General features: G+C 36.7%; 2 protein-coding genes across 5 annotated transcripts; both read left to right on the top strand.

Moving 5' to 3' along the window:
• Positions 1-8,166: 8,166 nt before the first annotated feature.
• Positions 8,167-15,708, top strand: LOC107759615 (uncharacterized). Of its 3 annotated transcripts, none has more exons than XM_016577590.2 (2): positions 8,167-8,372; positions 13,541-15,708. In XM_016577590.2, the coding sequence occupies exon 2, from the start codon at positions 13,565-13,567 to the stop codon at positions 15,545-15,547; it is 1,983 nt and encodes a 660-aa protein (XP_016433076.1). In that variant the 5' UTR covers positions 8,167-8,372; positions 13,541-13,564; the 3' UTR covers positions 15,548-15,708. The 3 variants fall into 3 exon arrangements, with proteins under 3 accessions (XP_016433076.1, XP_075077965.1, XP_016433078.1); XM_075221864.1 differs by lacking the exon at positions 8,167-8,372 and adding an exon at positions 8,416-8,928; XM_016577592.2 differs by lacking the exon at positions 8,167-8,372 and adding an exon at positions 8,938-11,826.
• A 702-nt stretch (positions 15,709-16,410) lies between these two features.
• On the top strand, positions 16,411-25,802 carry LOC107759616 (uncharacterized). Of its 2 annotated transcripts, XM_075221865.1 has the most exons (15): positions 16,411-16,853; positions 17,525-17,565; positions 19,075-19,167; positions 19,459-19,533; positions 19,996-20,045; positions 20,358-20,447; positions 21,223-21,279; positions 21,940-22,009; positions 22,932-23,033; positions 23,113-23,165; positions 23,356-23,506; positions 23,611-23,695; positions 24,599-24,727; positions 25,348-25,539; positions 25,629-25,802. In XM_075221865.1, exons 1-14 carry the CDS (start codon positions 16,547-16,549, stop codon positions 25,527-25,529), a joined length of 1,485 nt encoding a protein of 494 aa, XP_075077966.1. In that variant the 5' UTR covers positions 16,411-16,546; the 3' UTR covers positions 25,530-25,539; positions 25,629-25,802. The 2 variants fall into 2 exon arrangements, with proteins under 2 accessions (XP_075077966.1, XP_016433079.1); XM_016577593.2 differs by having other exon boundaries at positions 25,348-25,802.
• The last annotated feature ends 1,083 nt before the right edge of the window (positions 25,803-26,885 follow it).

The raw sequence follows: 26,885 nt of genomic DNA on the forward strand, positions 1-26,885 counted from the left end.
CTTCTTTTGTATATGAGATAAACCCCAAAAATTGGCCTTGGCCTCCCATCTTTATGTCTTTCATTTCGTTATCCCTCCAACCTTTGAGTTTGTGTGATTGCCTTGGTCCAAAACATGATTTTGTGCTTGTTTTTTATTTAGGGGTGAAGCAATAGTAGTAGTCAGGCTATCTTGCTGCCCTCGCCGAACCCCCAGAAAACGGGTCCGCGACATACATGCTCCCATTAATCAGGACACATCTCATTAACTTGGAGTTTTTTTATGCCATATAGCCGAGGGGTGCTTCAGCTATCCATGTGGGGCTTTCTAAAGCTGGAGCCTTTACAGTTCTTCAACATGTAATTCAGCATACTCTTAACTCTTTATTGATGAGTTAGAACATATTTTGATTGCTCTTGAATGATGAGAGTCACATAGGATATAGTTTACCACTATTGAGGTACTTAATGTTCTTGATACTTAGGATGACCCTACGAAATTAAGCTAATTAATGACATTGCCTATGCTTGACTTGGGCACAATTTATGGAAGCTTCCATGGCCAGTTTTATTCTAGGTGATACAAGGGTTGGGGTTATATGATAGCTTGAATACTTAAAATATATGATATACAATTAATCACATTAAATTAACATACCCTTTGTTAGGTACATAATAAGATAGAAATGGTCAAGCGACTCGTTGAGGGTTCCATAACTAAGACCACAACCTCAAACATCATCAACAACAATGACTATATACAGATGATTGATACAACCAAGCTAAATGATATTCTTTGACTTGTAAAGTGAAAATCTAATTGTCAATACTATAGTAGCTTGGGCTTGCCCAAAGAAGTCAGCCTACAACTTGAAGCCAGACCATGCAAAGGTCGTCTACTTGGATCATTTCGTAAAGAAGTTACTCAATTCCGACTTACCAAGCAGCCTATTATGACAAACTCTTTTCTGAAACCTAGTCTATTAAAATGAAAACGTAACAAAACTCGACTTCTTATCCACTCACGATAGCTATAATTTCCTAGTATCTCAGAATGTAGTTTAGAGTCTTTTCAACCTCTTTTAACGCAATTAATTGGATAATTGGACACCAAACTACAATGACTCGGCCGACCGTTTTGCGTGTTTTAGCTTTGTTTCCTCTATTTAATGCTTTACATATATGTATTTATCGTTGTGTGACTTACTGGAGTGGTTGGTTTTGTTTCGAGGGAATTTTTGATTGAATTGGGACACTTAGACTCCCTTGGTTGGAGGTTTATATTGTGGGGATTGATCGGAGTTTAACTTTTGTGTAGGCGACCCCGAAATAGTATTTTGATAGTTTCAATAGGTTCGTATGGTAATTTTAGACTTAATCATATGTCCGTATTTGGATTTGGAGGTTCCTAGTGTTGATACTCCAATTGTTGAGTCAGTTCCAGTAGTAAGGGAGTTTGCAAATGTGTATCCTGCAGACCCGGCGGACATGCCACCCGACATGGATATTAATTTTGGTATTAATCTGGTGCCGAGCACCTAACCCATCTCTATTTCACCATATCTCATGGCACTAGTGGAGATGAAGGAATCGAAGGATCAGTTACAGGAATTGCTTGATAAGGGTTTCATCAGGCCGAGTGTGTCACCTTGGGGTGCACCTGTGTTATTTGTGAAGAAGAAGGATGGTTCTATAATGATGTGCATTGACTAAAGGTAGTTAAACAAGGCTACTATCAAGAACAAGTACCCAGTGTCGCGTATTGATGACTTATTTGATAAGCTTCAGGGTGCTAAGGTATTCTCGAAGATTGACTTAAGATCAGGGTACCATCGGTTAAAGATCAGGGCTTTCAGGACCTGTTATGGCCACTATGAGTTCTTGGTGATGTCTTTTGGGCTGACCAATGCCCCAACAACTTTTATGCACTTGATGAACAACATATTTTACCCTTATTTGGATTCCTTCGTAATAGTTTTCATTGATGATATATTCTGTATTCACGCAACCGGGAGAATCATGAGTAGCACTTGAGGATTGTGCTCCAGACTTTGAGGGAGAAGAAGCTATATGCTAAATTCTCCAAGTGTGAGTTTTGGTTAGACTCGGTGATGTTCCTGGGTCACGTGGTGTACAGTGAGGGGATTAAGATAGATCCTAAGAAGATTGAGGCAGTTCATAGTTGGACCAGACTGTTTAATGCTACTGAAATTCGGAGTTTTCTTGGGTTGGCTGGGTATTATCACCGTTTTATAGAGGGGTTTTCATTTATAGCAGCTTCATTGACTAGATTGATGCAGAAGGGTGCCCTATTCAGGTGGTCTGATTAGTGTGAGGAGAGCTTTCACAAGCTCAAGACTACTTTGACTATAACTCCAGTTCTGGTTTTGCCTTCGGGATTGGGTTTATATACAGTCTATTGTGATGCTTCACAGATTGGCATTGAGTGTGCGTTGATGTATGATGGCAAGGTGATTGCGTATGCTTCGCGTCATTTGAAGCCTCATGAGAAGAACTACCAGTATACGATTTAAAGTTAGCAGACATTATTCATGCGCTCAAGATTTGGAGGCATTATCTTTATGGCGTGTCTTGTGAGGTGTTCACGGATCACATGAGTCTCCACCACTTAGTCAAGCAAAAGGATATGAACTTGAGGCAACGGAGGTAGTAGAGCTACTAAAGAACTATGATATCACCATTCTTTATCACCTCCGGGAAGGCCAATGTGGTAGCCGGCCTTTGAGTAGGAGGGCTGAGAGCATGGGGAGTCTTACTTATATCCCAGTTAGGGAGGGGCCTTTAGGTGTGGATGTTCAGGATTTTGCCAACAGGTTCATGAGGTTGGATATATCGGAGCCTAACAGGGTTCTTGCTTGCGTTGTATCACGGTCATCCTTGTTTGAGCGTATCAAGGCGCGTCAGTATGATTATCCCTACTTGCTTGTCCTAAAGGACACGGTGTAGCACTATGATGCTACAGAGATGACTATTGGAGATGATAGGGTATTGAGGCTTTAGGGTCAGATTTGTGTTCCGAATGTGGACGGGTTATGAGAGTTGATTCTTGAGGAGGCCCGTAGTTCGTATTATTTTATTCATCTGGGTACGGCAAAGATGTACCGAGATTTAAGGCAGTATGATTGGTGGTGGAGGATAAAGAAAGATATTATTGAGCATGTTGCTTGGTGTTTGAACTGTTAGTAGGTGAAGTATGAGCATTAGAGACCTGGTGGTTTGCTTTAGAGGTTTGATATTCTGGAGTAGAAGCGGGAACGTATCACCATGGATTTTGTAGTTGGGATTTCATGGACCTTTATGAGGTTTGATGTTGTGTGGGTCACAGTGGACAGACTGACCAAGTCTTCATACTTCATTCCAGTGATGACTACTACTCTTCAGAGCAGCTGACTCGGATTTATCTTCGTGAGATTATTTGTCTTCATGGTGTGCCCGCGTCTATTATCACAAATCGAGGCACACAGTTAACATTGCATTTTTGGAGAGGATTGCAACGTGAATTGGGCACACAGGTCGAGTTGAGTATAGAATTTCATCCCCAGACGGATGGATAATCCGAGCGTACTATTCAGATATTGGAGGATATGTTGCGAGCATGTGTCATTGATTTCGGGGGTCAGCGAGATCAGTTCCAATCGTTAGCTGAATTTTCCTACAACAACAACTATCAGTCGGGTATTCAAATGGATCCGTCTGAGGCCTTACATGGGAGGCGACGTCGTTCTCTGGTTGGTTGGTCTGAGCCTGGGGAAGCTAGGTTGTAGGGCACTTATTTTGTCCGTGATGCTTTTGGAGAAGGTGAAGTTGATTTAGGACCGGCTTCACACAACGCAATCCATACAGAAGAGTTATGCAAACATGAAGGCTCGTGATAGGGCATATATGATGGGTGAGAAGGTTCTACTTAGAGTTTCGCCCATGAAGGGTATGCTGAGGTTTGGGAAGAAGGGGAAGTTGAGCTCTTGGTATATTGGTCCTTTTGAGATACTAGAGAGAGTTGGGTAGGTGGCCTATATACTTGTCTTTCCACCTAGTTTATTGGGAGTTCACCGAGTGTCTCACGTTTTCATGCTCCGAAAGTAGTTTGGGTATCCATAACATGTATTAGATTTCATCACGGTGCAGTTGTACGAGAATTTGACTTATGGTGTAGAGCCGATGGCCATTTTAGACCGACATGTTCAGAAGTTGAGGTCGAAGAATATAACATTGGTGAAGGTTCATTGGAAAGGTTAGCCGTTGAGGAGGCTACTTGGGATACCGAACAGGAGATACGAAGCAGATATCCTCACCTTTTTGATACCCAAGTATGATTCTAGACTCGTTCGAGGATGAATGTTTGTCTAAGAGGATGAGAATGTAACGATCTGGCCAGTCGTTTTGTATGTTTTAGCCTTGTTTCCTCTATTTGATGCTTTACATATGTGTTTTTGTCGTTATGTGAATTGTCGGGGTGGTTGGTTTGGTTTCGGGGGAGTTTTCGATTGAATTGGGACACTTAATCCCTTGGTTTGAGGCTTATGTTGTGAGGATTGATCATAGTTTGACTTTTGTATAGGCAACTTCTGAATGGTGTTTTGATGATTTCAATAGGTTCGTATGATGATTTTGAACTTAGGCATATGTTCGGATTTGGATTTGGAGGTTCCTAGGTTGATTTGGTTCTATTTGCCGAAAATTAAAAAATTAATGGCTTGGAAGATGGATATGTATGACCGAGAGTTGACTTTGATGATATCGCGTTCGGATTTTGGTTTCGGGAGATGGAATATTTCGGTTGTGTTATTTAAGACATGCATGCAAAAATAGAGGTCATTCCGAGTTGTTTACATATGTTCAGCGCAAGTTTTAAAATTGGATATTTGGATTAGTTCCTTAGGCTTGAATTGAGGTGGGATTCGTGATTTTGATATTTTTTTTTATATTATTTGAGACCTCGAGTAGGTTCGTATTATATTTCAGGATTGGTTGGTATGATCGGACGGGGTCCTGAGGGGCTCGAGTGAGTTTTGGGGTGTTCGAGAGAGGTTTTGAAATAGTTAAATTGTAGAAATTTGGGCATCAGGTTGCTGAGGTTTGCCTTAAGGCTAGCATTGCGTGAACCTCAGGCGCAACCTCAGATGGGATTTCCTTAAGGGTGTGCGTTGTGCGAATCCCAGGAACGATGCCAGGTGCTGAAATTTCAGCCTTCTCTATTTAAGCCTTATTTCGTACATAAACTTCATTTTATCATTTTGGGAGATACACAACTCGAGTTTGGGAATTTTTTGAAGGAGATTTTATCTACATCATTGGGGTAAGGAATTCTAACTTGGATCTACGACTTGTACTTGAATCTATTATTGATATTTGCTCTAAAACAAAGAATCCAAAATGAGAATATGAGGGTCTTTTACTATGATTTTGGAGAGTGAAATTTAGTGATTTGAGGGTTGATTTGAGGTTGGATTTGGATGAAACACATATATTGGGACTAATATCACATGTTGGGGATTTGTGAGTTTTGTCGGGTTTTGGGACGGGCCAGGGGTTGACTTTTCGGGTTGACTTTGCGTATTTGAATCAAAATCATAGCTTTATTATTTGGGGTTATTTTCTATGATTTTTATTGATATTATTAAGTTGTTTTGGTTGGATTCAAGTCGTCCGGATGTTGATTCATGCGGTAAGGGATTTATAGAGTACTAATTTGGCTTGCTTGAGGTAAGTATCTTACCAAACTTGGTCGAGGCACTAGTTATCTGAGTTGTTTGTGATAGCTACGTACTATGGGTGGGGCACATATATGGGGTTGAACTCATTTGCATGCACCGAGGTATTATTCATGCTCGGGGTAGTGCTTAGGCTATGATATGCCTTGAATTGATTGCTAAGTTTCATGCTGTGATATTTCTTATATTTGTACCCCTTTTGTGAGCTATTTGAACTATGTTTGAGGTTAGATAAAGGTTAATCTCCGGATTGAACATAAATTGCCTGACTTGAGCTATGATAACACACTTTGTACATGTATACACTTTAGCATGTTACTTATATCAGTCCAGGAGTATGAAATTTGATATTCATTGATCATGTACATATAATCTTGTATATCTGCCTTCTGTGTGTTATGGATTGCGGGTAGCACGTGAATTGGCCATGCAATTGTGATTATTGGCACATGAATACGCTATGCGGTTATAATTATTGGCACGTGAATATGTCGTGCATTTGTGATTATTGGCACGTGAATGCGCTGTGCGGTTGTGATTATTAGCACGTGAATACGTCGTGCGACTCCTAGGGCCACTCTCTCATGTTTCTATGTTGATGGTGTATATGCGGTATGAGAAAAGTTGATCTGTGATTTTATTCGGTTATTGCATTTCTTCTTTACTTGTAGTTTCCTTGGTGGTTTACCTGTTTTATTTACATATCTTCTTTATATGCTGGATTATTGACCGAGTAGAGTATGTTAAGTTGTTGTGTGCACCAAGGCGAATTTTATTTGTGGTTCATGACTTGATCATATTATTGTTTTGTACTTGTTAGAATTATGAACTGTACAGGTGAATAACGAGTATCACTAATAATTCTTGCTTCTATTGCTTCGCCGAGGTTAGTTATGATACTTGCTTAGTATATGCGGCCGATTATACTTATACTACACTCTGCACTTAATTATGCAGATCCAAGTGTTGGACCGAGCCATCAATAACTGTGACTTGTTGCTGAGATTATCTTTGAGAGACGAGGTAGAGCTGTATCTCGACCACTGTCTTGGCGTCTCTTTTCATTTAGTACTGTTATTTTCATTCAAATAGTATTGTACTTTGTATTACAGACTTGTACTTATATTTTGGAGCTCATGACTGTGTATGGTTGATAGTTTTGGGTCATAACACGATCTTATCTTAGTAATAAATGGGAAGGAACTCATAGTCGTTTGATCATAAGAAAACTATATGATTTTTATTTAAATTGTTCGCACTGGTACACTTTCTATATGGCTCAAGGGTCTTTAACTTTTTCTTTACTATTCATATGGAGCTACATAAGTAAGATCTCTACTACTTTACCTTTATTTTTGTCTTTATTCTTATTATTATCACTCTGCTATATATTTATCCCGAAATATTGTGTGGGGTTGCATCCACATATGTCACAAACTACAAAATAAATAACATAAAAAATAACCATAAAATCATATTCTTGCAAAGAAAGATACTATTATATGAAGAATTATTTGGAATTCCTAAATTACCAAATCACCCTCACTCTCAAATATGTAAAATATTTAACACATTCAATATAATGCATATCAATTTTTTTTATTCGGCGAAATGGTAAAAAGTAGGTTGTTTTTTTTACCAAGTTTAGTGCTCCTTGGAAACAATGGAGTTTAGGCACAAGCAGTCAAGGAGTTCTAGGCACACTTTTTCTGCTAGGAGAAAGAAAGTGAGATAATTTAAAAGGTTTGTTACTGAAGGTTTCAACAATAAATAAAAGATCGATTTATAGTTGAAACTTTTAATGACAAATTTTTATATATATATAAGATGTATGTGTTGTAGTACTACTCCATGTCAACTTCACCGTTTGTATTTATTATTACTTTAATAATAAGATGTTGGAATTTGTAAATATAATTTTATTTTATTTTTGGATAAGGGAGCATTTCATACTTAATTTGATATAATATGCTACTCAGTCTATTTGACTCTACACAAAAGGGAAAAAGAAGAAGGAAGAAAAAAGAACAATGTTTGTTACTTTTTTTCTCTTCATTTAGGGATTATTTGGTTCACTTACTAATTATGTGAGGGTTATAATGTACAAATTGGTTATATAGTAATTAATAATTAATGATTTGTATGTGATGATTAATATGAAAGGATTGTTATGGTTTGATTAATAATGAAATGATTATTACACATGATTTACTTACTTTTAAAATAATTGTTATATATGAATTACTTACATATCTATTACACGACTCTTATTTTATATTCTATATTGCATAAAATAATATATATATTTCCGTATAACTTTATACATATATTATTTAATGATGAATAGCTTCTAATACTACTCTCCATCTCTCCCCCATCTTTCCCCCAAATTCCAAAAATTAGAAAAATCCAATTCCTAATCCAATTTTTATATTGTACAAGTGAAAGAAAAAAACCCTAATTCCGTTGATTCAGTTTTCATTTCAGCCTCGTATTACATACTCTCTCTCTCTCCTTTCCCTTTCTGTCTGTCTATATCCAATTTTTCCAATCTCTCTGCGTCTCTCTCTCTCTCTCTCCCCGCGTTTTCTCATTCTTCTTCTTTCTCACCGCCCACACACCGTTTTCCTCGATCGATCCGCCCCTTTCTCTTCCGTTACAGGTACGTTCATATTTCCCTTTCCCATTTCCCACTCCCCCCACCCCCGCGCCCTTTTTGTCTTCTTATGATCGGTCTTTATTAGAGCTTCTGATTGTGATATTCTTCTGAATTGTTTCGTTGTTTTGCATGCCCATTTGGTGAATTATACGAATTTGTTTGTCTTCTAAATTTTTTCGCAATCTTTTGAATTTTGTGTTCTAGGGTTTGGGATTTGTTGTTGTAGTTGAGGAGTTGCTAGATTTGTGGAATGGAGAGTGGAATTCGTGTTTTGATGCTATGGGAGTGAGGACGCTTGCATTTGTGTGTTTTGTATTGGGTGATGTTTGAGTTTATATGTATATAGAGGTATATGATTATGTTTCTTTAGCTGAAGAAATGCATTGGGGTGGGGGTGGGAGGGGGGTTTGTCTATGTGCGCATTATTGATTGATTTATGAGAATTATTGTGTCAAATTGGAAATTTGATCGGTACCTCTACTGGTGGTGGGAGATATCAGTCACCCGGTGGAATGGTCGAGGTGTACGCAAGCTGGCCCAAACACCATGTCATAAAAAAGTAAGGGAAATTTGATATTGAGAAATGGATTGAGCGTTCTGGCAGTCATTTGAAGAAGACCAATTTTCACCTCTCTTTTGTGCTGTGTCATTCTATCTGATAGTAAAATTATAAGGGAATGTTGGCTTCCATAGTTTAGAGTGCTATCTTGTTTTTGGTCAATTGAGTGCTTTTTTGTTTTAGCTCGAATAGATGCAAACCATGTTTAGGGATTGTAAATTTGCAAAACGTACTATAAGTTGCAAGCAGTTTAAATTTTAGTAATACATTTGAAAGATAAATCAAGGTGACAAGTGATTTATTCTTAGCCATGATGCATAGGGAAGTATTTTTGCTGCTATAAAAATAGAAAAAGAAATGTTTAAGGAACTTACTAGAGTAAATGCAAGATAACAGACAGCCACTTTGGGGATGTGGAGAATATTCGTTTCCTCTTAAGATCTGATTCTATGGTTGTAAGACAGTTTGGTGTTTTTGATTATAATGTTGAAGTCAGTATGTATATTACTTCAGTGTGCTTTTCATTTCTTCAAAGTTCATATGCATCCGGCAATGGAAAAGAAAGGAATCAAGGATAATTGCTAATTACTTAGAAAAGGACAAAAAAGAAAAGGATAACTGCTGCTATTGATTTTGACTAGAGGTAAAGCCAATAGTGTACACATCTTCAGAGGCTTCTGCCAATGAAATATGTTGGCAGTTTGACTTGATATAAAGTCATAACATGACGTTTTTAATAGCTCAATCTGGATTGTTATACACACACACATGGAGAGAAAGAGATAATTTTTTGACCTATGGGACATTGAGGAATTTGTAAATGGCTGTAAGAACTTGAGTGTGAGCAGGGGCGGATGCACGCTTACCGAAGCGGTGTCACGCGACACCGCTTTGTCGGAAAATTTTACTAAATATATGTATTAATACTGCACTAAAACAGATAAGTATGATAAAATGACACCACTTGACATAAATTGTGTCTTGGTGTGTTGGTTATGTGCTTGATTTTGCTCTAAGAGAGGTCAAAGGTTCAAACCTCAGCTAGCACATTTTTCTTTTGCAAATATTTGAGAGAGCCTTTGTGGTTAAAAATTGTGATGAATTAGAATTGGAATCACGACTTTTTATAACTTAAAACTCAACAAAACCAATAGACTAAGGCTATTTCTTGTCTAAAAGTATGATAATCAAAGTTATATTCCAGTTCTTCTATAAATTTCGACACCGCTTACAAAATTTTCTGCGTACGTGGAGTGTGAAGATTTACGACATGCTATGTTTTCTAATTATAGAAGTGGCAAGGGCTTGCTTTGGTTTGGTTTTGGTGTACCTGTAATTGCAAAGGATATTCTGGAAAAAATAAAAGTGAAACTTTATCAATCCCTCGTATTTGCTTGTTTAATGGAGTGTTAAATAATGACATGGACTTTACTGATAAAATAAATAAGTACTTTGACCATGCATGAGATTTACATTGTTCGTCCCTCAGCTGTATCCTTTCAGTTTCTGTTTGTATCAGTGTTATCAAAGGCGTGATTAAAGCGCGCTTAAACCCTGAAGCGAGGCTCAAAACATGTTGAGTGCTTCGCCTCGCTTAATTGGCGCTTCAGTGTTGTCATCAAGGCTCTAAGACATACTTTTCCTTGCTAACGAGCGTAATTCGGTAGAGGCGACACTAAACAATTGATATTTCACTTTATTGTAAACTTTCTTCAATTTCTTTGTCCATATATTTGGTATTCATGCTTATAGATATTAGTCTTGGAGTATACATACATATTTGTAGTTTTTCTCCATTTGCGCGTTTCTTCATTCAAGCCCACGCTTTATTTGCGCTTTGCGCTTAAAGCCCCAACAAACCTTAGAGCTTTTTTGCGCTTTTCGCTTTTGATAACACTGGTTTATATTTGTAAAAAAGATTATAATTTAAATTCTCTTGACCAAAATAAATAAATAATAATAATTGTAATTTAATCAATCTCTCTGCATTTCTTACTTTTGAGAGGAAAATCCACATTCCTGAAACTTCCCCTGTTCAGCGCATTTAAGTGTCTTTTCTGTTGTTAAGCTATGCTTCTAAATCGAGTGAGAATAGTATAAATCAGTGTCTGCATATATATTTTGTTTTTGATAGGTAACTGAAAGAATGTTATTGATGTAAAGAAGGGGCCAACTTTAAGAAAAAGTTGGATAGGAGTACATCTATAAGATAACTTTACAGAGAGGGTAAATCAGTGTCTGCATATGACATATTTTAAGGTTGAATTTGTAACAACATGAGGATGGTGATTGAGTATAAAATATGTGAGCTCTTAATACTAGTCTACCATTCTAGAGCACTTTATCTAGCTTTTGGTCCATGTAAGACATTGTTGGGGCTCATGTTATAAGTTGTGACTGTTCTTGTCAATTGGGGGTGCTAGTTAAGGGATTTGGACAAGCCAATATTAGCAAATATAAGGCTATTCCTTTGAGCAAGTTTGATGGGTCCTTTTTCTAAGATACCAAAGTCGCAGCCCCACTTTTTTGTTCGTAACGAGGGAGAGATAGAATGGGATTATAATTTGACACTAGAAGATGGTGAAGATGTTTATTGGTTCTACCCTGTTGCTCGGACTCAGGTGCAGATGTCCGATACAAGTGAGAATCTAGAGGTCAGATCCTTCATGATCTAAATTTCAAGATTCGGGGTTACAAATCCAAGTACAAATATGGGTGCGGGGATTTGACTAAAAATAATTCAAATATCTGAAAATAGATTTATAAAAATATGTCTATATTATGAGACATTTGTGAAAAACTTACAACGTATTCCGAGAAGGAGAAAATATTGATCAAGAGGAGAATCCGAGAAGGAGATAAAAGGAAAAGGACTGACATAGAATTTCTATATAAAAGGTATTTTATTTTCTTCAATTTCACTATAACTTTTGTTTTGATTTCAAAAATTATTGTATCTGTGCCGAATTTTTCCGTCGATTTTGGTCAAATTACCCAAAAATCGGTTGACCAGTTCCGGACTTCGGTTACGGATCCCACACCAACACCAACGTCATGTCGACATGGGTGCGGCACCGAAAGTGAAGAGTCTGAGCAACTTAGGTTCTACCAGCCAGATGATCTACGACTCTTATAATTTCAACGATCTTACTTGTCTCCTCGCATTTGGTTTGATTTATGTTCAATTGTCCTTATAAAAAATTTATGTTATTTTGCTTTGCTTGCATAGTGGTATACTGGAAAAGAAAGAAAAAGAAAAGCCTTATCGCCACTACCTCCGTCAAGCGATTCTTGTTAGATTCGTGATCTAATGAACTTTTTATATATTAAAATCCCATTTTGTGACTAACCTAGTGAGTCATTAGTGTTAGTAAAAGGAAAATAAAGGTGTGCCTAAGGTGAAAGCACACGTCTTACTGCGCATTTTTGCTAATTTTAAGTACAAGTGAGCCATTAAAGACAGTGGAACAGCTTAGTTACATACATCTCTCTCTCTCTCTCTCTCTGGTTCTCCCCCCCCCCTCCCCCGCGGTTGGGGGGGATAGATATATTTGGAAGTAACATTAAACATACAACTGTTGAAGGGCACAAAACAAAGGGTGACAGAGACAAACCCAAAGAGTTTCTTGATAAAGTAGAAACAAAACCGACGGTAACCCATGCTTGTAAGTTGGGTTACCTGGATGGATGTTCATCTATCAATTACCTATATTGGGCCTTGGTTTTCTTGTTGGCTTAGCTCTTTCACGTGTTATGTTTATTTGCTTAATTTTGCACTCTGATTGTGGTGAGACTATCTCTTTTCTTGTTTTATGACCATGCTGCCACTAGCACCACATTCAGTAGAATTCCTTTTGTCAGATAATTATCTTTTCTTCAAGTTTAAATAATTGATGAAAATATACTGTAATAACATATGTTCGGGTTTTCTCATGTTCTAGTAGGTCATTTTTCCTTTCCTCATGTGATTTTGGACAATGTTTTAGCCTATATCCTTTGAATTATCAACTATTTGAAACTTTTGAATTATCAACTATTTGAAACTTTAAGCTTGCTTTTCTGATTGCTATGAATTAAATATGGCCTGTTGAAATGCCATTGTGGACATTTGGCACTTGGTTGGCTAGCTAAAACTGAGTTTTTTTTTCTAGGCAAAGATCTTAAAATTATTTGGCGACTAGGTGTTGTCCATTCTCATTTGTAATCATATCTTGTCTTCTTTTCTATAGTTGATATTGAGATGTCAATACGAACCTAGGAAATCAAAGAACTTCTGTTTATAATCCAATATCATTGTCTTTGATGTTACTATAGATTGGGATGGGTGCAGGCCTCTACTATCATCTACCCTTCATTGAGACTGTTGTATTATCCTTTCCTTTGAGCTCTGCACTTCAGAAAGATACTTTTCTCTTCAAACTTGTAAAAAAAAGAAGAGAGAAGCTTGATACATTTTTTTTTTGCTGAAATGCGTTGGTTCAAAAAGTTAAATAGCTTGGTTCTTTGCTCCTACCGATAAAATAATGAGTATCTAATATATATTTAAAATTTACCTTGTCTGCTTGAAGTTGCTTTAGTTATTTGCTGACCTGACAGCTCCCAACTGCTATAGGTTTTGGAATTAGAAGCTGCAGTAATGTCTCCGGCAGCTAGGTCCAAGTCAAAGGATAAAAAGATGAGCAAGGAACCACCCAAAGTTGCTTCAAAGCCTTCAAGTGCAAATGCAGGCGGTGGGGTTCCCACTAGTGGATACAATCCTCTTCTGGGGACATTCCATACACTTGACACAGCTCCTGTGACTTCGAATGCTGCTCTTCATGTCAATGGTCGTTTCAGAAACATTGATGAGACAGATGACCCTAGTGGGCACTCTCTCGGAGCTGGTGGAGAGTATGATGCTGTTTCCAATAATGGTAGCTGGTCTGGTGAGTCGGAGGATCATAAAGAGAGAACTTCTAATCTTCCTTCCCGACAAGAGATATTACCTGGTGCTGATAATGACAAGCGGGAAAAAATCCGTCAGAAAAATGAGAGGAAGCATCAACGTCAGAAGGAGAAGCGAGCACAAGAGTTGCATGAAAAGTGTAGTGGCTATCTCATGTCAAGAAAGCTGGAAGCACTTGCTCAGCAGCTTGTGGCTATGGGGTTCTCCTTGGAACGGTCAACTATGGCTCTTATTCTGAATGAAGGCAGAGTAGAAGAGTCAGTAGCATGGTTATTTGAAGGAGGCGAAGAAGCAAACAAAGACAAGGAACACAATCTTGATACTGGGGGTAATTTGAAAATTGACATATCAGAAGAGCTTGCTCGCATCGCGCACATGGAAATTAGATATAAGTGCTCCAAGCAGGAGGTTGAAAGAGCAGTAGTTGCCTGCGAGGGTGATCTTGAAAAGGCTGAAGAGACTTTGAGATCACAAAAGCAGGAGCCCGCCTCTGTTCCGTCCAAGCCAGAAGAAACTGGCGATCCTCCTACTGTGGGTAATGGCAAGCTACCAATTGCCACCGGCCAGATTCTAACAAGAGTACCTGTAAAACCTTCATTATCTAGTACAATACCAGCAAAGAGAGATGAGAAAGACTTCAATTATACTAAAGTTGCTGCCGCAGCAGGGCCTCCTTTGGATCCTGGGAGCAAAAACATACCATTGCTGAAAAGGGTTCCGCCAAAATTGGACTGGGCCATGTCACCACAAGTGTCAGTACCTGTTGATAAAAGGTGGCCAAATGGAGGATCAAATCCTTCTGTTTCCTATTCTTTGGCATCTTCTTTGCAGGCATCACCTCCACCGCCCAAGACAGAAGCTCGTTATGTGGCTGTTGGAAATGAATTGAAGAATCTACAGATAGGAACTGTGAGAGAACCAGTTATAGTCATGCAACGACCCCAGTCTGTCAATGCCAGGCACACTCCCACCTCAAATGTAAGCTCATCTCCTCCAGGAACAGCAGTGTCGTGGTATCCTAGTAATATTGCTGAAACAATGACACCCAATGGTATGATTCCACATATTCCGTGCACAAGAAGCCTGAGCATGAATGGTGTCAGCACTAACCAATTGTATAACCGGCTTCATTATCAACAGCACCCGCATCCAGAGCAATTTGTTTCCAGCAATGGCACACTCGAATCACCAGGATCTAACCGGGGAAATAGTTTGTGGAGTAACACAGGTGCATCCCAGACACAAACAATTGCTGCAGCTTCCTCACTTGGACTCTTCTCCGGGTTGGGCACCAATGGTACTTCTGGGCCATCGTCTCCTGTTGACTGGAACACCGGCGGTGGCTCAATGCTGCAGCAGCTAGATTACGCCAACATAGACTGGAGTTTAGATCGCGGCTCATTGTCGTCGAGAACAGGTGGTATGTGGCCAACAATGAACTCTTTTATGCAAAACCATGCTCGTAAATATGATTCATTTACCCCTGGACTCGCTGTAAAGTCTACCATAAGACCTGATCTGCGCAATGGGATTGGTATACCGATTCCCGGGTTGCACGATGGAGCAAGTACAGCAGAATCGTCGGCTGGTGGTTCTCGGGAGTGGACTTCTCCTTTTGAAGAGAGAGACCTTTTTAGCTTACCAAGACAGTTTGTTTCTTCTCCCTCGCTGTAGGGTGGTGGGAGAGATTTGACTGAATAAAAAAGAAAGAGATGAAAAAAAAGAGAACAGTAAATGTACTTTGGATTTGGTGTTGGTGTTGGCTCTTGTGATGCATTTGCCCTCTTGATATTGTGATCAATTATAGTGAAAAAGCATACAGTCGTTTGGTTTAATACCGCTTTCTTTTTCCCCTTCTTCCAAATAAAATAGGTTCCCGCTAAATCTAAATAAAAACCTAAATCTAAATTTAAAAATGACAAGAATCTATATCGGAAATTCAGTTTTATAGCTGTTTGATTTTGGTTTATAGGTTTACTAACATACCATTATAATTGGTTTGTGTTTCTTATATTAATTAGAAAAAACCTACCACGTGCAGGAAAAATTTATCCGTAATCGCTGTATGTTGGTAATTATCTTTAGTTACATAAAATAAAGGTAAAATTACATAAATTAACTATGCTTAAATAAATCGATTAGTAATAATTGAGATTAAAAACTTCCCCCATTGAAAATTAACTAACCAAACAAATGGGAAAAGTTTATGTAAATGACACATAATATGAATTATTACTTGATTTTAAGCTTTTCGTGATTTATATCTAGAGTAACTCAATTTTTTTAGAAAGCAGCGTGCCTATGATGTTTGTGACAAGCCTAACCTGTAAATTAGCTCGACGGACAAATTCTATGTGGAAATTGCACATCATCTTTCCCACTAAAATATAAGAAAAATAACCTTCAAATTAAAGGGAAAACAAAAGGAAGGGAAAAAAGATTTGACGATTTTAATTAAAAGATTAATTTGAAGTTGGCTTTTAAATTGTATTTATCCCATTTATAACACAAAGTTTTCCAAATTCCACATCAGCTTCTTTTTTGCCTCTAGTTCTCGTCCAACCAACCAAAAAACCAGAAAGAACTGGCTGAGAGAGCAGGTAGAGCTCAGAACCAAATACAACAAGAACGAGCAAAAAGAGGCAACTCCCTCTAATTGTGTAACACCTAACAATGGCCTTTTCTTCTTCTTCTTCTTCTTCTCTATTACTTCATTTCAAGCTTTCCCTTCCTCATACGCAAAACCCATTTCGTAGATTTTCTTCAAATTCTTGTTATGTACCTCCTAGGATTTTACCCAAATGCTGTTCTCAAAGCTTTAAGTCACGAACTTTGTTCAAGTGTTACTCCCAAAGACAGTCAAGTGAACAAAAAACTGAAGAAATATTGGAAGGAGAAGTAGTGGGTATAAGGGAAGAAGTGTATGACTTTGAAAGACTGTTTTCTAACCTCAATCAAGCCACTTTGAAGAGAGAAGCAGGTATTTTTAATTTGCTGCTTTCTTGGTTCATCTTTCACTGTTTCATCATGCTTGACTTTAATGGTCTGGTCAATGCCATTTTCTTAAGCCAATTCTCAAAACTTTTACCAAATGTAAAACTAATACTCAAAGTATCACAACAGTCACTAAAGGATTGTAACAGCAAAAATCACTCAACTTTGCCGAAGTATCATAGAAATAATATTATATCCACTATCACCATATCTCTATTGTTTCCTCCTAGTGACTTTCTGTGATACTTAGTCAAAGTTGAATCGCTTTTTGGTTATTTAGGTAAAGTTGAACTATTTTTAGTGACTTTGGTGAAATTACGTGAAATATGAGTAAATGAAATTAACCCCACTATTATTGCATTGCTGAGCTGGTTGTAACACTGCAGTGTCTAAAGGATTAGAGAAATAAGGAATTAGGAGGAAGATCTTGGTGGGAGAGATAGTTGAAGTAACAACCCTTATAGTTCAACATTCGGCACTTTGGTTGAAATAAATTTTTTGGTCTAGATGGATTAGCATTGGGACTAATATCAAAGTCCGAAAATTAAACTTTATGTCCGGAATGAAGCAAGTGTTTCAAGTTCCCTTAGAAATTATGTTATTTGGAAATCTTGACGTTTTATGTGTTTGTTTAACTGTCTTCCTCAATTGTTTCAGGAAGCCTCAGCAGTGCCATTTTTCTCGTTGCTGGCACCACTGTAAGTTTTCTCTCCCTTTCACAATGTTTGAACTATGCATGTGTACATTATTTGTTTATATATCACATAGCATCATCTAATGATAATATACTAAATTTATGTCATCCACACGCTCTTTGTAATTATAGAACATGTAATTGTTGCTTCTTTATCATGTTATGTTCTAGTTGTTGTAGTTGCGGTGTCAAACTTTCATGATACTTCTGACTTGATATTGGTGGGATATGGATGTAGTTTCAGGCCCTATTTCATCGAGTGTGCATCTTTAGATGATGCAATCTTCTTAAACAGGAGCAAAATGTATATAGAAAGGGGTTACTCAGTTCATTTTTAGCCGCAATGGTAGAGAAACAAAGAGCTTTCTGCTTCTGTTGAGACTAAATTAAAATTAAAAAGTAGTCCTTAAGTGGACTCTCAAAAGACTATGCAAATGGATGAATTTGTTCTGCTCACTGTTAGCTACTTCTTTGTTTCAGAGAATTGAATTTTACTAATATCTTTGCTTCCCCAGTGCTTCGAGATGAAGTAATCTTCTTCATTATGAGGTTCAATGGTCACATGGGGAATGTCTCTCATCGACTACCTATAAATTAGAAGTGATCACATATTCACATGTTATCATTTTTTACTTTATATAGCACATCCAAGAAAACAAATGAAGACTGGGGGATGTTATGTGACATGTGTAACAACTACAGGATGCTTGCTGATCCTGTAACACATAGATTCAGAATTACTATTACTAGGTGTGACCTATATAATCATGAGTGGTTCGTTAAGAAGCTCAAAGGTTTCTTTCTCTTCGTTTCATCTCTAATGTGCAATCTTGGTTCATTTCCTAGTATTAAGTACTTTTCTGTTGCCTGCTTTCTTATGTGGTCTTATATTCCAAAAAGCTTCTTGTTGTGATCTTCTCCCATTCCGAAATTTTATGTGGTTGTTACATATCAAGACTTGTACTTCTGCACAGTCAGCTTTCTGCTATACAACTGATCTTCTTCTAACTGTCCCAAAATATCTTCCCATTTATTAGGACAATCTTTTTCATGCTATTCAACAAATCTCCAAATTTACGTTGCTGAAAGTTAGCATCCTATCCAATGTTACTCTACCAGAAGCTTTTAGTTAATTAAATTTATAACTTTAAAGCCACATTTTTTACTAGTATAAGAAAGTTAATAAAGCAACCTGTACAGACACTCAATTCTTAATATCCATTCCTGATTAATGTGTAGACTCTGATTGGCTTAAGGGAGTATGAGAAAGTTATTTGAAATGCATGAAGAGGGGAAGTCGACGATTTCAAAATATGAATATATGAGTTTTTCCTGGCTGCGTACATTTTTTGATTTTGATGGTAGTAGCTTCCTTCCATGAATATCAACAATTCTCGAGCGTATTCTGATTGCAAATTCTTTCTCGTTAGGCATCATGTCTCCTATGTTTTTACTCTTATTTAACATGAATGAAAGGACTTACAGTAAACTATCATCTATGTGTCGTGAATAGGTAGGTGCAGGTATTCTTGCTATTCCGGCCGTCACACAAGAATCTGGATTTCTAGCCTCTGCAGTAGTTTGCATTATTTGCTGGATTTTTATGGTAAACGATTCAGCATTTTTTCAACTTCTCCATTTTTCATTTTCTTATCATTTTCTAATCTGGTTTCTCAAGAATCTGTTGAAAACCAGTATAAATGTAAAAGTCGATTAATTAATTCACTAGTTGCCCCTATAGATTCTTCTCTGTAATAACCTCCACATCAATAGTATGTTATTGCTTATATTTCTGACTGCTACGTTTGATTCCTCTTACCCCTTTTCCTCCCCACTCCTAAACCGGTCTTCAATTTTCTGGCATCAATAAGATTCTTGGAAATCCAAAATGGTGCAGGTAGTGACTGGACTACTTATTGCGGAAGTAAATGTGAAGACAATGTGTGAGCTTGGTTCAGGCGGTGTGTCATTGGTATGATACTTATTGATCTGAGCATAGATTTTCTTTTCTTCCTTCTTCAAGAAAATGGTTTTGTTAAATTACTCAGGACCACCCATTACTCTGCGTGGAGAAAAGCTTATGCTCACAGAACTTAGAAATTTGAACTTCCATTTTTCTTTTCCATGTTGGGTGTTTTAATGTTATCTCCTCTCTCAAAGCAGATATAATCTGTCATTATATAATGTGAAATGGGAAGTCAAGATAACCGTTTTTACATTTAAAATATTTTAAATAGATGGTCTTATTTCACATTAGTTTCTTTTAAAAAGTTTAATAAAGTGTCATCTACACTTCTCATCACGCGTCGTTTTTATATGAAGTTGTTTCCTCACTTCCTATAGATGTGGTGGCTATACTAATCCGATATGCTTTCTTTGATTTCAACTTCTAATTCCATTCATTTCTTATCCTAATGGAACGTGGTTATTTCAGGTGTCAATGGTCAGGAGAACGCTAGGAAATACAGGAGTGCAAGTAGCTTGGTAGGTTGATCTTACATTGCTAATGCTGCAAAAATTGGTTATCTTTTGCTTGAATTCCAAAACTTTTTCAGTGAGCCTTGTTACTATAGTGATTTATCGACTGCTTTGAGTGAAAAAGAGAAAGGAAAACAAGTTTTAGTAACTGTCTTTTGATGGTATTCATTGATGTATGTTAACCCATTATTAATTGATCTAAACCCCTCTCCCCTCCCATAGTTTTCTTAGTTATGAGAATCAAGTATTTTTAGTTTTACACACACACTTTTGATTTGAATAATTTTTCGTTTAATGAAACTGTGTTTCTAACGGCAGCTGGTCGTACATTTTCATCCATTACGCCCTTCTTGTTGCTTACGTCGCTCGTTCTTCAGATATATTGACAAACTTCAGCGGGATTCCATCGTATGTTCAAAATCTTCCTTAAAACTTTCGGATAGTATCATCAGTTATGTAATTTTTATGCTTTAGTTGATGACAGTCTTTAAATTTCCTTTATCATGTAATCATACAATTCTCAAGAGTTTGGCTTTCCAATTTATACTTCTAAAGAAAAGGTTGATGCCTGATGTTATCGATGGACTATGGCCTCGTGGTACCTCTTGGTCTTGGAGGTTCTACCTGCATTGCTTCCACTCCTGAATATACTTGAGAGCAGGCATTTTAGAAATAAAATTATGCCATATATCAGTTAAAAAGAGTTTACTTGGAAATGGGTTCACTTACTCCTCATTTCCTTTTGGTATGTCTTAATCTAGGATGTAGATTTGCAAACAGATTTATGGTTTTTGTTTTTGTTTTAAATGCTTTAAAACTGAATTTTGGCTTTATTTTATTTGACTAACACAGACATGATATTCAGTGTGAAGGAAAATAATGAGCTGTCCAAGTTTTATGCAACATTCTTACATTCATCGACTGGAGTGTGATTTACTTTATTAAATCGTGAAGTTTACTTCCAGATAGGTTTGTTTACAGAAGACAAATGATAATCCTTTAGGGTTACCATTTCTTCCTAAATAGTCAAAATGATGTCTTTGGGATGTTTTGTTCTTCCTGTATGTGTTATTTCAAAGCGCCATAAGTTTGGCATTAATTTCTCATAGCTTCTTGGAGAATATTGTAAATTTTTTCATATGATTTTTTTAGGCAAAAGTTGATGGAAGCATTATGATTGCAGATGGGAAACCGCAACCTTGTTTTCACTGCTTCTTGGAGGGATTTGCTTCTCTGGAAGGTTTGACATTACTTTCTCATTTTTGTTGGCAGCGTTCCTCTTTTCTTATTGTCATGATCAGTAACTCCTTTTCAAAACCAATGACTACAAGTATGCATTACTTTTAAAAAGAATTGTTCCCTGAAGGTTTAGTGCATTTTGTAACAAGGTCCACGAAAAATTGTCTATGAAAGTGCAGCGCGCCAGCTGATGGGTGCTCTGACATGCGTCGATATTCATATGAAAGAAACTTTTGTGATAAATGGTTTAACTTCAACTTGTACTCTTTGGTTTGTGTACTTCCTGTGATTTATGGTTCCTTAATTCTTTGTTACATCTAAAGAACTGTAAACGAAATATAAATACCTGAAGAAAAAATTTGTTATTACCAGTAATGCTGTTCTTCCTTGTTCAGATATGGAACGCCGTCTGCTTTACCAAATACTCACATTGTGTATGTAAATTCATTTCATGGATACGGTCTTTTCAACATGGTAAAGGAAAACATTGCTAAATACTGACAAAGCAATATCTTATGCCCCGGGCAGTGTGTACTGCTCAGTTAATCTTATTGTTGTTCTATTCTACATGGAGGAATAAGCCCTTTTCTTTTTGCAAAATGATACATAATTTTCATCCTTAGAAGATTGTGAAAGTAACACAATTTCTAATTTTGTTTAGCCAGAGAACTATCGGGTCGGTTAACGGTGTCCTTGTCCTTGGTATCGTCGCCTCTTTCACAGCTCTTGTGGTAATTTCCATTCTTAATCAAGTAGAAAAGGCAGTTATTACTATCTTTAGGATAGTAACATTTGTTTTGCATATTACTTGTAAGGGTGCAATATTGATATTCTTCTTAGTAGAGAATGTGTTTCTGTACTTCATTGAAATTGGTGCTGTTGTATCTGACTCATGCCAATATATGCCTCGATAGGTGTCTGGTGAGGCCAACATAGATTAGCTGCCACCTGAATTAGTTAGAATGCCTAGGTTCTTTTAGTATTTAGATGTTGCATGAGATGGTAAATGCTTCTTGCCAACAGGTTTACTCATTGGCAGGTCCAAAAGCTATAATGGTAGATATGAAAGAAGATCCTTACTTCACATAGTACTATATACTATATGCTTATTAGATTAGTAGATGATTATCGGTTCGATTGAGCTTCTTAATGCTTAGACATGATCAGCTTTATTTGTTGTTTATATACGTTGTAGACATGATACAGGATATTATCTTCCCATACATCAAGTGCAGACCTTTTTTAATAAGTTTCTTGGAAACCACATTAATAGAATTTTTATTAGAGGTGTTGTATGAAATGTTAAAATGATTCTTGCCAACAGGTTTGCTTAATGGAAGTTCCTGAAGCTATAACGTTACGCGTAAAAGAAGTTAATAACTTCACATGGCCCCATCAATATGAACATTACATTAATAGACGGTTATTGACTAAGATGGGCTTCTTAATAGATATGGTCTACTTTATTTATTGTTTATACATGCCGAAACCTAAAAAACCAAGCGATGTATTAAATTTTAACAACTTTAAAAAGTCAATGACAAACTTTTGCCATATTAATCCATGTCTCGGAAACACCTATATCAAGCTTTCATGTAAAGCATTGGAAATGGCTTAGAGAGAAATATTGATATCCTATCTTTTATGCCTAAGGTTGTTGCCAGTGGAGACTTGCACTGGGAGGCTCTTCTGAAAGCTAATTTTGAAGCTGCTCCTCAAAGTATACCCATAATTGCACTTTCTTTTGTTTATCAGGTAAAAGCATTTTCCAATCAATTCATATAGTCACCCCGGGATTGTGCATCTAAGATATTCGGTTGCTTTTTGTTCTCAGAATGTTGTACCTGTTCTCTGTACAAATCTTGAAGGGGACCTGTCAAAAGTCAGGTGATTATCGCTATTTTGCTGCATATATTAGCCATACCTTACGAACATATAAAATTTGGTCACCTTCCTTTATAGAGGCTGTTTCACTCGGTTCATCTTTGCTTTATATAACGTCTTATCAATATTTCAGGTAGTATTATATAGTTGGCTATTGCTATGTTCAAAATAAATTAAATTGTTATGGATGCAGGAGTGTTATAGTTTTCGGGACAGCAATTCCACTTGCTCTGTTTCTTGTTTGGGATGGTGTCATTTTGGGAACAATCACAACTCTTGGTACTGAAGCAGACAAAATTGTAGATCCACTACAACTACTGCGGGCTACTAATGGAATTGTTGGGGTTGGTACTTATTACAATGATCTACTATATTTCTTTTTTGAAATTAAGTAAAATAAGCCGGCACTGAAAGTTTTTCTCCTCTTAACTAAACATTGTGTTTGCAGCCAATAGTTGATGTCTTTTCGCTTCTGGCAATTGCTACTTCTTATATCGGATTTGTCTTGGGCCTTGTGGACTTTCTTGCTGACTGTGAGTGACTTGGCTCAGTAATCATCTAATTTATGTTCATGTACTATTTTCAGGGCTTTTCTGTTAGCGAAACTTGGTTTGCAGTTAGTATAGTTGCGAATGATTGTCTTGCATAAAATCTTCATCTTTTTTTTTTGGTTCACTATTTATTGGAAAGCACTTGTATTTTTTGTACCACAATTGCCTGATTATGTTCATCATTTGTAATTAGTTTAAAACATTCCTCCGCTGGTTCTTCACCATTACTTAAGCGCTTTCAATCGAAGGTGATTAATGTATTTAACCAATTAAAACAATGTAAAAGTTGTACCTTCATTCTCAAGCGGGAAGTTTGTGGAACTAAGGTGGAAGGATGGTGTGGTAATTTGAAATCTTAGAACATCTCTTTTATAAGAAAGTGATTACAACAGTGTCCTCTAGAAGCCAATGCTTATTAGCACAAAATGTAAAGTCCCTTTCAGTAATTACCAGACAACAGCTTTTTTAGCTTCGAGTATCTAGAAACAAAGAAAGGGGAGTGATTGAGATGTTGGTTGTCCACTTTAGCTTTGCTAGAGACAATTTGGTAATGAATGTCACTATCAGGAAGCCAAAAGGGCGTAAAACAGGAGGGTTTATTACCAGAGGAATCATTAACACATCTTCTATGCCCCTGAGTTCTCCGGGCGCTTATTTTACCGAGTTTGTTTCCCTTTTAGCTTCTCTTTGTGGAGTCGATGAACAAAATTATGCCTTAAAAATCTATTCACTCTTTGCTACCTTTCATAAACGGTTTTGAGCTAAACCTACTAGCAATGTTATTACCTTGTAGATTTCACTATGTTACATAAGTAATAAGTTTCCTTTTAGCACACTTTATGAGGTCTAACTTATGTTTTACTTTTGTCATTGAACTGCTGACAGTGCTGAAACTACCATCAGGTCCGAACAGGCCTCTGCCTTACCTACTTACTTTGGTGCCTCCCCTGATACTTTCACAGCTAGATCCAGAGATATTCTTCAAAGCATTGGATTTTGCTGGAACCTATGGAGGTACGGAGACTTACCTACAGTATAACTTTCTTTTACTATAACCGAGCAGTTGGAGAATAATATGTAAAACAGTGAGGAAAGATGGTGTACACAGTCTCATGAATTACATCAAAGCAAAGAAAACTGTATTTAGTATTAAATAATTCATTTCGTGGAATCCTTTTCTCTCTAGAAACAAAATACAAATGCTATCACATGCTGTTTGCATTGGAGTAACGAAAGGATACAGGGGATGAAGTTCAGTAATTTGGTTGCATATTGTGCACCCTTTGAGGATGGAGGCCTAGAGGTGGCGGTAGGAAAAGTATATAAAAAGTAAACAATAGGTCAATCGCCAATAGCTCCTTGACATGTAGAACTGGTAAGGTTGTGTACAGTAGGCCCAATGTGGTCTAGTCCTTCCTCAGACCCTACGCATAGTAGAATATTAGTGCATTGGGCTGCCCTTTGTTTTATGACTTTTTCGCTATTGCTAGCACCCGAAATTTTCAAAACTTCAATTTGGGACATAATGTAATGTGGCATCAGCCATCAGCTGCATATCGTTGTCCATCTATCTGTATGTTTATTCAATATCATTCTGAGCAATTTATATAATTCGTGTGCTTGTGGTTTTGTAGTTTTGGTGCTTTTCGGACTTCTTCCAGCTGCAATGTCCTGGTCCGACAGATATTCGGTATCAACTCAAACTCCAAACCTACCCCCGCTGGTTCCTGGAGGAAAGATCACTCTCTCACTTATTTTTGGAGGTGCAGCATTTGTCATTCTTTCAGAAATAATAGAGAACTTTGCACATGCATAGTTTTTGACAGGTGCTTATTTATGCTGTATCTGTCTCCAGTTCCCACATTATGTTTCTGCAAGTGCTAGCTAAATTAAGTCTATTACTACTTTTCTGTAGATGCAAGTGAAATTGTTGTGAATATGAGCACCTAGATAGAACAACATTGGAATGACGTTCTTTCATAGGTGTAATATCCAGACTTTATTATGGTGAAACTCTGAAGAAAGACATTATCAATTTATTTGACAACTTTTATTTGTTAAGGGATTCATGAAATGTTTTAATTTTAGCTGAATATCTTAGAAAATATACAGTAATTACTTTTTCTTTTTATACAGTCAACCCTCTCTATAACAACCTCGTTTGTTCCTATATTTTTTGGCTTTTATAGTGAATGACTGTTATACACCTATAACAACATTTGACGTTTAAATATTTTTTGGCTGTTATAGATAAAAATTATCCAAAAATTATTTTTTTTTACCTTTTTTCATGTTACATATAAAAGATAAGAAAATTATTCAAATTTAAAATATCAAAAGAATTGTATATTTCACTAGTTAAATATTGAAGAAAGCTAATACATTACTAATAAATTCATAACTAAAAATATAAAGATTTAAACTTTAAGGTAGACATTTTAAAGCTACCTAAAAACTAAAGATTGATGGAATAACTTTGTAATTGTAGCTTGTTTCATGTATTTCATTCTCTTACTAGCGATATTATGCTTGAATTGGTGAATATCGTGTCCAAATTTTCAGCAAGAAGGTATCCAATAGTTTTTCCTTAAAGATAATCTAAGAGCTTAACAGTTAAATTTTCTATCTAAATATTTTTTGGAAAATTGTCCAATGAAAAAGATATTATGTGCAAATCTTCAAATTTTATATCTTATGCAAGATAGAAACTTTATTTAATGGAAAAGATTGTGTGCATATTCTTAGAATTATTATTAGTAATTTTAAAGATCCTATATGGATGTTATAGAGAGGTAATTTTACGAAGAGTGATCTACTATAAATATGGTTGTTGCTATGATAGGTAAAAAATTGTTATAGATAGGTAAAATATAAACTTAAAAAATCGGTTATGAGAAAAAACTTGGCTTTTATATTGAATGGTTGCTATATAGGGACGCGGTTATAGAGAGGTCTGATTGTAATTGCACATCCGTACATATATCCTACAAATAACAACAAAATACCCAGTATTATCCTACGAATAAAAGGTTTAATTTTAATCTAGCCTACCTTCCGTTCCTGCAAGGGCATCCTGCTCACCCCAAACCCGAAAGAAATTTAAACTTGGACAAAGGGAGTAACTAATAAATAATTTTAGGTGATTTTATAAACGATAAATGAGCAATCATCT

This window comes from Nicotiana tabacum, chromosome 9 (assembly GCF_000715075.1).
Source record: "Nicotiana tabacum cultivar K326 chromosome 9, ASM71507v2, whole genome shotgun sequence".
In the NCBI taxonomy this organism is placed as follows: domain Eukaryota; kingdom Viridiplantae; phylum Streptophyta; class Magnoliopsida; order Solanales; family Solanaceae; genus Nicotiana; species Nicotiana tabacum.

Coding starts and splice junctions, on each gene's coding strand:
- LOC107759616 (XM_016577593.2), top strand. CDS start 16,547: ATGGCCTTTTCTTCTTCTTCTTCTTCTTCTCTATTACTTCATTTCAAG. Junction 16,854..17,524: donor CACTTTGAAGAGAGAAGCAG/GTATTTTTAATT, acceptor CAATTGTTTCAG/GAAGCCTCAGCAGTGCCATT. Junction 20,046..20,357: donor ACAGGAGTGCAAGTAGCTTG/GTAGGTTGATCT, acceptor TTCTAACGGCAG/CTGGTCGTACATTTTCATCC.
- LOC107759615 (XM_075221864.1), top strand. CDS start 8,806: ATGAGAATTATTGTGTCAAATTGGAAATTTGATCGGTACCTCTACTGG. Junction 8,929..13,540: donor AAACACCATGTCATAAAAAA/GTAAGGGAAATT, acceptor CAACTGCTATAG/GTTTTGGAATTAGAAGCTGC.